The sequence below is a fragment of the Convolutriloba macropyga genome, chromosome 6 (assembly GCF_964194025.1).
Source record: "Convolutriloba macropyga chromosome 6, txConMacr16.3, whole genome shotgun sequence".
NCBI lineage: Eukaryota > Metazoa > Xenacoelomorpha > Acoela > Convolutidae > Convolutriloba > Convolutriloba macropyga.
In genome coordinates, this window is record NC_134473.1 from 59,354,395 (window position 1) to 59,369,230 (window position 14,836).

A 14,836-nucleotide genomic window follows, 5' to 3' on the forward strand; every position below is an offset into this window, starting at 1 on the left:
CTTCTATACATGTTCAAAACTCATACACTTTTACAATTTACGCATACCTTTTATTGCAAACTAACGCTGAAAACACATGTTACCCAAAGGACAACTAAGTAGAAACAAGTCCCACATCAGCAAATACCTTTTCTAATTTAAATAACTTATGTACAGAAAATTGCCCCTTGCAAACTATTTTACCACACTGAATCGCATTTAATTAGGAAACGCACATTTAGGCAGCTCAAATAGTCAACAGATAAGAGCTAACATTATTAGCTTAAGCACCCGAGGAATGTTTAAAATAAACATTAGAGCACTTATGAACAAATAACTAACCACAAAATTACGACTTCTACACACAAGAGTTATACAACTAAGAACAGACAAAATTCCGCTAATAAGACAAGTAGAAATCGATTTAGTAATATGGCTAAACCCACTTCTATCACCAGTCAGTTGAACATGCTCTTCAGTCCTACACTAACTTGAATTGATAAAATGTGCGAAATCATAGAAATTATATGAAAAATTTCAAATTCTAAGACTTACCGTTTATGAACGCGTCCAGATACGATACTCAAAATTTGTCCATACATGCACAAAAACCCAACAAACAAAACGTTGGGAGCGAAATTTCTATATTGAGCTTATAAGTTATAATATTCCACTTTATAGTTAATGTTCAACACTAAAGTTTGATAATTCAACTTTTCACACGAAAAAAAGTCTCCGAAAATGTTTAAAAACACTAGAACCCTAAGAACTACATTCAGTTGTTCTTAACATCTAGTACCTTAGCTTGACACAGGGGATTTTTGAATTTCGATTTATAAGTACATTTTTTTATACATAATGTTCACTCACAAAGAACATGAAACAGCAAATTTCAGTATTAAATTCTAAGAAGTCTCCGAAAATTTCTGATGAAGTACAAGTGTTACTTTTTAGCATAACTCAACTATTGACATCTATACTATGGCCCTACATCTGCGATTTCTAAAATTCGGACCAGAAGTTCCTTTTTAAGACATATATTTTAATCGTATAGAACATACAAAAACAGCAAATCCTGAGCATTCAATTTTGCAAAATTATCGTAGTGTTCTTGTCATATGACCAATTTATCACGTTGCTACATGCCACTAGTTAAGGCTAGCCATTGGCCAATCAGGTTTGAGCACACAAATTATGGTAACTTAACCCTGAGAACCACTATTTAAGAGCCTTACCCAAATTCAAAATCACTTTTCTCAGGTACCTTCTGAAATCAATTACTTCTTTCGCTCTTAAAGTCAGCTCTAACACTCTCTTTTTCTCTCTCTCTCTCTCTCTCTCCTTCTCTCTGTCCCAAATTATATCTTTCACATTTTGCCCCTTTCAACTGATAAACTTAGAAAACTTAGCAAAGTTTTCAAACATCTCAATTTGTGACCAGCAAATACTTGTCACAAAACATCTCCACAACACATATATCAGGTATCTCAGTTCAATATTAATTCAATTCTCAGTCAGTTACTATAGAAGGAGTACATAGCCCTTCAGATCGAACATAGTACAAGACTGACAATTCAGAAAGTTTCTAAATTCTACTCATATTGAAAAAATTCATCACCACTAAACACATTGAATAACACAATTAGAACCCCCTTAAAAGCTGATCAATTCTAATTTATGACCGAAGTTTCATTCGACCAAAACGGTTTTCTTATTTCTCTTTCTATCAACCCTGATACACTTGTGAAAGTTTCCATTAAGGCAAATCAAAAGCTGAAATTTAATAGTGAGTTTAACACCTTAACCAGTTGTCAAATTTCTAACGAAGTAAGAACTGTAGTATTCTTTGCTACTAACTCTAACGAAGACCCTATTGCTGTCTTCTGAGGAAAATACAATCCTCAACAACTTAACAGTCTATTACTTCAAATTCATTCTTCAAGCCTAGTTGACTTAGACATGTTAAATGTCCGTTGTTTGGTTTTAGAACCACCAACTGATCAATGAGTATTCCGCTAAACGATTATTGGGTTATAGCTTCAAGAACAACTTTCTCAACTTCCTACAGTCCTTATAACATCCCACATAAAATTTTGAAATATAATAACAAGTCAGCAAAAATTGATCGATCATATATTTCATATAAAGAAAACATTGTTATTTTCTTCGTTAAAGATCAGTTTGTAAACTTAGAAATAATTGTTTGTTGGACCCCTAACAAACCAGAACATTTTGAACGCTTTCATTTCCAATTGAACAACAGAGACGAAATAGACCTTGATATCATCGAAGCTCCCTTTACTGTAGACCCTTAATCTACGTTACCACTTTCCCTTGAAACACAAGTTCTTACTGCCCTTGCAATCGACCCGCTATCGTATATCAGAATATTCCTCCTACAGTAAATATTGAAATTCGGAAATAAAACTGTAACACTTGACAAGTGTTTTGTTTCTAATCAACAGAGAACAGTTGCTTTCTTCGTAACATCAAAAAATAACGCAAAATTTGTCATATTTTGGGTACCCTATAATCCCGCTCACGTTCACGAGCTAAAATATCAGATTACTTTCACGGATAATATTAACTTGAATCTGTTAGACTCACCTTATACTGACTTCGTTTATTAAATGGAAGACGGAGAAATCAAGAAATCACCAGCAATAGACGAAGTAATAAACGTAAGTTACAAAATGATTATTCTTATATTACTTTGCTCAACTCTGTTCCTACCTGTAGCAACTGATATTGAATCTGAAATTGCTCAACGTATTGCAGAGTTAAAATCCTTAGTTGAATATAACGATTCTCATCCACACTTCATAGAATGTGTCGTAAATAGAAATAATTGTCTACCTGAAGAAATTCCGTACCTTAAATTACTAGAACCTCCTGAAAAGCTGTTAATTTGGTCAAAACGCAACGTCCATATGCCACTATCACTGATTACAGACCAGTTCTTTAAAGAAAAACTCACTGATAAGAAAGCGCTTCTCTCAAAAGTAGAATATTTTATAACCTATATAGGAAACCAAATTCGTTCTGTTCAGTTTCTCAAACTTATTGCTATAATACCTCTTGCACTTCTCTGTGTTATAACTGCTTGCTATACAAAATATTTGATCTTTATTATATTACTTGCATTATTAATCTTAACGTCTTTCACTGACGCCAGACCAATTGAAAAGATGAGTATCTATGAAAACACAGCTCCTAACCTTCATGTTAACCACTTTGATTGCTCGAAAATGATTTCAAACCAGATGTATTCTCTCAACAAAGTAGCACCCTGCGAGATTCGTCCTGATAAAATTAGCACTAACCAAGCACGAGTCACTCTCTACCAAAGAAATTATAAAGTTAAGCTAGAAGCAACTATGTGTAAAGCAACCCAACAGCAATTACGTTGGTTTTGCGATTCTTTTGACTCTAGCGGCATAGATGCCAGACATAATACTATTACTACTTCAGTTAAGCTTGATGCTCAGAAATGCAAACTTGCAAAGGAAAGAAAAAAGATAAAGCTTTCCCCTTCTTCTAATTCAGTAGAATTCGATTTTGACAAATCTTTATTCTCAAACTTTAACTCAGGCGATGTTGGAACTGGAAACAATGAATGTAACTCCCGAGGTTGGATTACACACTACACTTATGAAACATATATGCAAAATGTTAGCCTGAATGTAAACCTTAGAGATGGCACAGTATACCTCTACCTTGTCCTTTATCAGCCGGAGGCTGCGATTCTACATCTACTGATCCATTTGCATACACTTGGGATGAACCCAATAATTGTCTTTTCATTATAATTCGCACTTTTGACGCTCAAATGATTAAAGCTAATGATAAATACTACATAGTAAAGGATCCTAAATTTACTTCAGCTCAGTCAGATTTCGACTTACAAAGCTTTATGTTCCAAGTTTATAATAAACCACAGTCTTTATGTAGTCATCCACGAATAGTATATCCTACGCCATATGATTCTCTATACATTAGTCTTCGTGACGGATTTGATATGAACACTGGAGAACCCATTCACAAATTTAAACCCGATACTGGTGCTATAACTCTGAAAAATAAATTCTATTCCAGTGACAACAAAACAGTTGATACAACATATTCTCAAGTTTATGAGAATATTGATTTCGAAGCACATCTTGGAACAAAAATTGACTATTTGCACTTTAATAATCTTCGGCAACTTCAAACTTCTACTCTAGAGCTTTTAAGAAATGACTGTGAATTAGAGCGCTCAACTATTCTTAACACTTTAATGATTTCACATGAAAATCCGCGTTTAGCTGGATATACCTTAACAAGAAACAGATCTATGTTTCTCAAAACAATTGGCAAAGTTGCCTGGCTATATAATTGTCCTGAATTTCATTCACCCTTACAGATTCTTAATAAGTGCTATAATCGAATACCAATTCTTTATGAAGATGAAATTCATTTCGTTGATCCGATTTCTAGACAAACTTTCACTGAAGCCGAAGAACAATTATGCTCTGATAAACATTCAAACTTATTTCAACTAGATGTTGACGATGATAATTCATGGGTTGAACTAACCCCACAAATCACAAAAGTAAGAGGACCTGCACTCTTTAAACCACATATAGTTATTCAACAAATTGCGAATGTTATTACTGCGATTATTTATGCTTCTATCTACACATATAAAGAAATGATGTCCTTCTGGAATTCAATAACTATCAACTCCAATATGAAAGGAGTTCTCAAACACTTTACTAAGTCATTAATAGATAGCAGAGAATCATTTTCAAATATTTCAGGCACGAATTATTATAACTCTAGAACTATTTATCTGGATTCATTCATTTCACCGGACTTCTTTAATAATCAATTTGTTGAAACCTTTGGTAAAATACAATATATAATTGAGCGATGCGGAATATTCTTTGCCGCTTTCTTATTCATTAAGCTACTCATCGACATAGTCTTATGCTTAATTCGAACAATGCAAATTAACAAAATTACAGATGCATCTATTCACTTTGGTAAGCCACTCTTTGCTGCCACATTTGACTTAATGTCAGTCCCAATTTTGACTTCTATCTATCAAGCAACTAATTCTGATAATAATAACACTGATGAAAATAAAGAACGGACAATGCAAGTTCCAAAAACCGAAAATATTAATATTAGAGAACGAGTTATTCAAACTCCACCTTATACAGAGAATACAGGCTTACAAGCTTTAAGATTTGAGAATAAAAGTGGTTATCCAAACCTACATGATGAGAATAATAAAGACGAAAATAGAAACGATCACAACGTTCCTACGTCTCCAGTATAGGATTAATCCCTCTATTACTTTATTTTCATCAAACTATATGATGATAATATAATACAGACTGACTTCATATTTACTACTGATTTACTTTGAAAGAAAATACAAAAAAAAATAAGAAAAAGAGAATACTTGCAAAATAACTTCAAAAAAATATACTCTTAGAACAGAATAAGAGTAGAGAATACTTGATATTTCAGGAACTTTCTTCAATCCCTAACGAATTGATACCAGTCTTTCAGAGGGAGCCTTCAAGTGGTTGGCCCGAATACAATACACAATCAACTTCTAAACCTCAATCTGGAGTTAAACAACTTGACAGACTAGCACAACCCACAACTCACGTTACCCCATCTACAACTTTTCTCTCAGCTATCAAGATTTCAGCAGTACAAACTCAAGCAACTAGTGCAAATTCATCAACAACAGTTACATCATCCAAAAGGAGAACTAAAACCGCAGATACATTTGCAAAGAAACAACCACGTAAACAATTCAGTAGAGAGATATTCAGCCCAGCGACACCGCTAGAAGTAAATATACCCCAGACAAACAGTACGGCACCCAACGTCTTAGCAAACACTACAACTACTCAATCGTCACGACCAAACTTTCTTAATCTTCATCATTTCACAACTACCCCCCCTGCAAGACTGCCTACAAAAACAACGTGAAGCTGAAATACAAGCTAAAACCCCCGGTTTTAGTGGACACCCGAACTACGATACGAATTTAATCTACCAGTTGCAACCCAACATCAATAGATTCAATCTCATTGGTTATTTGTCGATTAAAAACTCTTATCTACTAACTAATCACAACCTTCAAGGACAAACAATACAACTCCCGTTTGATAATATTACAGCAAACCTCAATCCTCAGCTTGATACCTTCACTTATCAGGTACAGCAAAACTTTCTGACAGAAAGACAACGCTCTCAACAGCTCGAACAACGGATTACTGAGCTCCAATTGAAGATCGCAAATCTGAAACATCAACTCCTCATCCTCCGCTCATCACGTTGAGCACTCACGGAATGGAATAGATAAATTTGTGGTTGTTGATGTTCAGTACTTCCTTCATTACTTCTTCTTCTTTCTCCCGCGGTGAGGAAAATTATTCGTTAGTTTAAACGAACGCCTAATTATTAGTCATTTTGATTTCATTCTGGAATTCAATAACTTTCAACTCCAATATGAAAGGAGTTCTCAAACACTTTACTAAGTCATTAATAGATAGCAGAGAATCATTTTCAAATATTTCAGGCACGAATTATTATAACTCTAGAACTATTTATCTAGATTCATTCATTTCACCGGACTTCTTTAAAAATCAATTTGTTGAAACCTTTGGTAAAATACAATATATAATTGAGCGATGCGGAATATTCTTTGCCGCTTTCTTATTCATTAAGCTACTCATCGACATAGTCTTTTGCTTAATTCGAGCAATGCAAATTAACAAAATTACAGATGCATCTATTCACTTTGGTAAGGCACTCTTTGCCGCCACATTTGACTTAATGTCAGTCCCAATTTTGACTTCTATTTATCAAGCAACTAATTCTGATAATAATAACACTGATGAAAATAGAGAACGGACAATGCAAGTTCCAAAAACCGAAAATATTAATATTAGAGAACGAGTTATTCAAACTCCACCTTATACAGAGAATACAGGCTTACAAGCTTTAAGATTTGAGAATAAAAGTGGTTATCCAAACCTACAGGATGAGAATAATAAAGACGAAAATAGAAACGATCACAACGTTCCTACGTCTCCAGTATAGGATTAATCCCTCTATTACTTTAATTTCATCAAACTATATGATGATAATATAATACAGACTGACTTCATATTTACTACTGATTTACTTTGAAAGAGAATACAAAAAAAAAATAAGAAAAAGAGAATACTTGCAAAATAACTTCAAAAAAATATACTCTTAGAACAGAATAAGAGTAGAGAATACTTGATATTTCAGGAACTTTCTTCAATCCCTAACGAATTGATACCAGTCTTTCAGAGGGAGCCTTCAAGTGGTTGGCCCGAATACAATACACAATCAACTTCTAAACCTCAATCTGGAGTTAAACAACTTGACAGACTAGTACAACCCACAACTCACGTTACCCCATCTACAACTTTTCTCTCAGCTATCAAGATTTCAGCAGTACAAACTCAAGCAACTAGTGCAAATTCATCAACAACAGTTACATCATCCAAAAGGAGAACTAAAACCGCAGATACAATTGCAAAGAAACAACCACGTAAACAATTCAGTAGAGAGATATTCAGCCCAGCGACACCACTAGAAGTAAATATACCCCAGACAAACAGTACGGCACCCAACGTCTTAGCAAACACTACAACTACTCAATCGTCACGACCAAACTTTCTTAATCTTCATCATTTCACAACTACCCCCCTGCAAGACCGCCTACAAAAACAACATCAAGCTGAAATACAAGCTAAAACCCCCGGTTTTAGTGAACACCCGAACTACGATACGAAATTAATCTACCAGTTGCAACCCAACATCAATAGATTCAATCTCGTTGGTTATTTGTCGAACAAAAATTCTTATCTACTAACTAATCACAACCTTCAAGGACAAACAATACAAGTCCCGTTTGATAATATTACAGCAAACCTCAATCCTCAGCTTGATACGTTCACTTATCAGGTACAGCAAAACTTTCTGACAGAAAGACAACGCTCTCAACAGCTCGAACAACGGATTACTGAGCTCCAATTGAAGATCGCAAATCTGAAACATCAACTCCACATCCTCCGCTCATCACGTTGAGCACTCACGGAATGGAATAGATAAATTTGTGGTTGTTGATGTTCAGTACTTCCTTCATTACTTCTTCTTCTTTCTCCCGCGGTGAGGAAAATTATTCGTTAGTTTAAACGAACGCCTAATTATTAGTCATTTTGATTACCTTACTCTCTTTAATTCCATTACTTACATCAAGTAAAGTAATCCGCATTTCTTCTATCTTCATTGAAAATATCTTCAATGATTACACTTAGCGCAATTTATGGTGAACAATGAGTCCATTCCTATCTTTAGAAAGCAGATTTGATTTGTTCTCGCTTCTCTAAAAAAATCTATTCTTTATATTTACTGATTTATCTTGCTCATGACATCATTCGATTGCTCCATCGAATTCCATAATTTATTTAATGTCTTACAACCTTTCAGTAGACGTTAAATATTTCAAAACATATTGTGATCTCGCTGAATTTATTCAATCGCAAGTTATTAAAACTTCGAAAACATTCTTAGTTGGAAATAAATTCTATACACCGTTGTCAGTTCATTGGACATTTGAGTTACAAGAGATTATCTTATTCTTACAAGATAACAATTCTAATGAAATTGTAGTTTATTTTCATCAAGTTCCTGAGTACGATTTATTTGAAATTCTAAAGCTTATTCATACAGAAGAAATTCTTATCATCAATAATCTAAACTTTCGACCGCTCACTTATTTCAATTAAAATGTTAGTCTTCAATATTTTGGTGATCACGGATATAGAAATGTTACAACCTTTCGTTAACAGGTTTGCATTCATCGCCATCCGCCATATATAGTTTAAGTACTATTTGGATCTTCCTGTCAATTCCTTTCAAAGATTAAATGGTCTTCCATTCTCCCCATTGACACAAAAGTTGAACTACTTGAACTCACAATGAAGACATATTTTGAAGGAGGTGTTGATATCGAATGGTTTAAAGATTATTGTCAACTCTCTGATCATGTTGAATCCGCTTGGGTTAACTTTTCTAAACAAATTATTTTTAACGATAAAACTTTCAGAATCTCCGAATTATATTATTCTGAATTTCAATGCGAAGTTATTTTATTCCTTGAAGACTTTGAACAAAAAGAAATTGTTATTTATTTTGAACTAATGACAAAAAGCAAAATTAATTATTTCATGAAGCTAATTCATAATGATCAACCAAGCCTAAATATTAATTCCTTAAACTATAGCTACAAAGCTTACTTCAATTGATTTATTTTTCAACAAGACTCAAATAAAGATGAATTACAAAACGGAATTCTTTATTTGGGGAGTTATTTCAACAACACTAGCCCTTATGGTGTTGTGCGCAGTCATTTTAATTTCCCTATTCATTTACCTCGCTTGTCATTATTGACCATTAACTTAACCAGTATATTCTTCAACTTATATTATTCTATTATTCAACGTCAGATGTATTAGCAGCACAATTTTATAGAAAAACTTCAAAAGGTCTATTATAACGGCCAGCCAAAAAAATTGGATCTATTATTTTGTACAGCCTTGTATCTTAGGACATCGCCAACCCTTCTTCAAGAGAGAACTCAGAAACAAGAAGCTACGATGAACTTTAGAACTTTAACCAAGTAATCTACCTCACAAACTTTAAATTCTTAATTATTATAAAATTAAGTTAAATAATTTATTCGATTATGTAAAATTTGATGTTTTGATTTAATACCTATGGACCGGGATGGGATGTACTGAAGTGTGCTACACTCAGTAACACTATTTGATAATCTTAATGCTATTTTGAGAATTTACGTTATAGTGCGTGAAGCACAAACTTGATTTGGACAAAGTCCATTTTAGCGTGTGAACAAATTACTAAGTAGTTTTGAATAAGCTACTATTTTAAGATCACTAACTAAAACTGAGAATACTATGACGTGATATTATCACGCCACACAGAGAACACCAACTTAACCTTGGTAACTCTGTCGACACTATTATCTCTATCCAATAGGATACTAGAGAACCACGTGTCCGCAAGTATAAAAGGAGCTTGCACGCTCAACCACCAACACTTTTTGGTCCCGATAACTTCTGATTTAAAATCATACTCCCGTATTGCTCCCTTGCTCAATCTCAGCCTACTTGAGATATTTTTCTAACTTAGAATATTTTGTGACTTGTTCTTAACTAAGAACTCTCTAAGTCATAAAATATTAACTTAGCACAAATTTGGAAATCAGGTAAGTTTAACTTAACTTCTCTAAGTTATAATTTAACATCTCTTAAACTCTATCTAAGTTGCAAGTTAACTTAGAATAACTCAACCTGTACTATTTAGTGCTATCTCAGTCTTATAACTTTAATTATTCTGTCCCTTAATGCTCGGTTCATAATTGATGCTGTTTAACATAACTTATTGATTCATATTTGCATTTAACTTTCTTTAATACTTAACTATATACCAAGAGTAGAACTAGGGGTTGAACTCTCAAGTTATACATGTGGTCCCGCGATTAACACCGTCGTTTAAGTATCTAATGTACGGACCAGCAGTATAGCTCGACCATATGAAAAGACCAGTAACGTCGAGATAGGCGTCAATTTCCTTAATTTACCTTAAATACGTGCTCAAGAACACCACTAAAGTCTATTCAAAGTTTTTCATACTCCTATTACGGATGACCAGCAACGATCTTTTTATAACCCGCTAATGGTCAACCGATAGTCTTTCATAGTCTACCGAAGTTTTTTTTCATCAGTCAACCTACGATCTTTTCTACAGCTGCTGATTTCCTAATGGTAATATTACACCAGTTTCAGACAGCTGTTGCGACTTCCAGGAGTACATTTACAAGTACCATGCTCAGCAGAAGGGAGTCAGTCCAGAACTGTATATTGATCACATGTTCGACTTCTACACATCGCCTCAAAAACACGTCAACTATGTACAGGTAAAATCACATCAAAACACACGACTAACCATATATATGTACCACCTAACTGACATAATGAAAATTCAGAGCTTTCTCAGATATTTGAGACACCATGTCTTTTAGTGACCATTTAGTATGGGTCGGCAACCCTTCACCAACCATGCAATGTAAGTTACCAATGTTGCGAAAATAGATACTTCAGCAAGTTTGGGCGACATTGGAGGGAATTTCACAACCCGTGTTTGCAAAATTGTCCGAGATGTAACCGCGGAGTTCAGATACAAGCTATGTATCCTACTTTTTTGGGCGTTATGTAAAACTTTCTAGCACGATGTACGTATCTATTTTTATAATCCGCAGTTAATGTATTTATAATCCGCAGTAGTGCGTAATTTATTGCGCGCTCGGTTTAAAGCTTATCAAAATAGCATATAGGGCTCAGAATAAAATACCACAATGATTTTAGTTGTTCTGAAATTAAGATAAACCAAGCATGCCCTCAACAATTAATATGCGCATTAAACCAATGGCAACAAAATAATGTTTTTTTTAAAAAAAATCAATTTATTTTATCCTCGAAACGTCCCCAATTTTTAGGTTAGTGCCATTTAGAACTGTTTTTGCAGCAGATATTATATTGATTTTTTTCATGCTCTGCGGATGATTTGGCTATTTAATTAGTAAACCTAGCATTTAAGTAAAACTTTCAATCTATAAAACAAAAGATTTCACTGAAGCAAACTTCTAACACGTCTTGTTCATCCATAATTGCTAAGAGTCAATAGATGTGTTTTTCGTAAGTCACAGATGAAATGTTTACTGTTTTTACTTTTTTATTGCCATTAATGAGTCATTTCCTATTTAATTCAGCAAGATCAACTGTGACTTAATGTTTTCTGCGCCTATTTACGGGTTTCTATTGACAGGTGTCTGTTAAGAGGTGTCTTTTAACAACTTTTGAGTCGTTGCAATTATATTTTACTGATTTTTTTAAAATTATTGCAGTTGAAATTAAAAATTCATCTGCAAACACTCATTAGTTGAAAAAAGCCTGATAAAAACAGTAAATTTACGAGAAAAATGTTGGAAGATCACTTGATTTTTAATTGAAAACCCCTCCATTCACCCTTAGAGATAACTGACTTGTTTACACTATTATGAATACTTTAAAAACAAAATTTTTTGCTCGGCTAAGAAAAAAATATTTAATATAATTTAGGATATTTGAACATTTGAAGGATTTTTCGGAATCAGAGATAGTTTCACCACATCTCTCATTTAAAGAGGGCACAATGAGTGCCATTATGAGATTGTGAGTGTTAAAATTGAGACATCAAATGAATAACTTCAATTGCCTACTTCACTTTGAAATTACCCATGAATTGAAATAATCAAGAACAAAGAATAATAATTACATGATTTCTTACTAAAAAGTCCTTCCATTTTATCTTACAATTTTTCTGTCAATATATGTGATATAGTATGAAAAAGTATGGATGGGGCTATCGACTTGGGAATACTAAATCCTTTTAGTTTTAGTTATCTTAATCTAGTTCAATTTCATCAATTTTTAGTTCTTATTTATTTAATTCCTGTTTGAAGATCAAATCTTCATCATTTCACGCTTGTTAAATTTGTTTACAAATTTTCCTAAAATAACCGTCTGTTCATGCTGTAGAGCCATTCGGTTTGGCGCAATTTGTAAAATTTAGTTATGATCAAATTGCTGATCACATTTTGGTAATCTTAATTGAATCATTCTTGTCGAATCTGAGTTCAAGTTCAGTTGCATCTCTTTCAATCCGAAATTCGCTCCGCAAAATACGCAATTTCGCAAAAATAGAATAAACTTCAGTTCTGTAAGCGATATAATAGTTGGGAAATTAAAGCCAACTTAACGGCGCTAATAGCACTCATAATTAGAGCTCAGAAAAACGGATTTTCAAAATACAAAATTAATAGTGAAGTCGCTCCGCGAAATAGCCAATAATTTGTAGTGACAAAACTCTTAAATTGGCGCCACAAATTCATTCTGAGTACAGTAACAAAATCCGTAGGACATGGCGAAGCCAGCTCCTGAATCTAGGAAGACACCGCTATCAATACAGCCATTTTGGGAACGACCTAGCTCAGATCCTCCAATACGTTGGGAGAAGTGGCGCATTCATGTAAAACTTGCAATCCTCTAACGAGAGAACATCACGCTAGATACGCTTCTCCAACCAAAACCAACAACTGTACGACTACCTGTTGAGCCGAAATATGAATTGGCCATCGAAGATGCGACAGAAGATACAGAAATAGACCGACAAATCAGGAACAATCAATTGAAGCGTCAATGGGAATTGAAATGCCAAAAAATAACGGAGGCAGGCGTTCTGTGTGGGGAACGACCATGGCATCAACGTGACCAAAAATGTGTTTCACTCCTGTATCTCATTATCGGAACAGAGGGAAGACGTCTTCAAACACAAAAATTTCCGCATGATAACATCTACGATCTAACTACCCTCAAACTCTGGGAGATGATGGAAATCGCTTTCATTCGTCCCAGAAATATCACTTTTTACCGCTATGAATTTTTCTCAAGAAAACAGAAAAAAGGTGAAACTGTAGAACAATTCTACAGCATTTTGAAAGAATTGGTGGAAAATTGTGACTTCGAAAATCGAGAAGAGGTGATAACCAGAGACTTTTTCATCACGAATATATTGGATGAAGATATTCAAAGGGAACTTCTTTCATGACACAGTTGACCCAGAAAGAGCCCTCAGTATAGCTGTAAATATGGAGATGGGTCATCAAAATCAACAACGTATCTCATCCAACAACAACAAAAACAACAATAACAGCGCAACTGGCAGTGCAATCAATGCTATACAATCTTTCAATAGATTTCGCGGCGCGAAAACACGCGGAAATCAATCAGGCAGAGTAGCAGTCAATCGAGCAGCGATTGAATAGTGTAGAGGATGCGGCCAAATTTGGACTACAACACATCGTCAGGTTTGCCCTGCTCTGGGTAAGAAATGCAATCATTGTGGTCCAATCAATCACTTCGCTAACGTATGTCGGAAAAAAATTAAATAAAACACGAAACTCTCGTCAAGATAATGGCATCAATAAAGTAGAAATTGTTGAAACTACGGAAAATAAGCATTTTAACCCCGATCTAGAAACCCGTATAAAATGCGATGCCTCACGTAAAGGTTTGGGTTGTGCTTTGGAACAAAGAACTCCAAACGGCTGGCACACCGTAGCTTTTGCATCACCATTTTTTAACTCTCTAGAAGATCGGTATAGCATCAATGAGCTTGAGTTATTAGGTGTTGTTTGGTCCATCGAACACTTCAAGTACTATCTTTCTGGTAAGCCATTCACTGTAATTTCTAATCACAGGGCTTTGCTATCGATCATAAGAGAAAAAAAGCTAACAAATCTTATAATAGTCGATTGACACGTTGGGTCGATAGATTAAAACCTTTTGATTTTACGATCGATCATCTACCTGGATCAAAAATGGGACTTGTTGATTATGTCTCACGCAACCCACAGCAAAAAGCTGTTAATATATCTGCTTATGATGAGCAATTCATTTTTGCTAAATTGGATGTAATTAAACGCAGCGCAAAACGCTTCTTATTAAATGCGGAGAATTACAATGATTTTTGGGCGCGATATTCTATCATAAAACGAGCCTCAAATACTCCGCATTCCAATGACAAAATTAGCAGTGAATTTGCACCGCAAAATCGAGAATATTCTGCAATTACGGAAAATGATAATACAATTGGCAAATTAGCACCAAATAACTTAAATTTTAAAACCCAAATC

The 14,836-nt window shown here is 34.3% G+C and overlaps 1 protein-coding gene across 2 annotated transcripts in view; it reads left to right on the forward strand.

Moving 5' to 3' along the window:
* The window catches only part of LOC142341090 (uncharacterized), a 33,479-nt gene that overhangs the window by 13,892 nt on the left and 4,751 nt on the right, over positions 1-14,836 (forward strand). The window contains exon 4 of one of the 2 annotated variants that reach the window (XM_075391953.1): positions 10,884-11,020. In XM_075391953.1, the coding sequence (XP_075248068.1) occupies positions 10,884-11,020 (137 nt within the window). The remainder of the gene's footprint in view (positions 1-10,883; positions 11,021-14,836) is intronic. The other variant, XM_075391954.1, reaches the window with a different exon arrangement.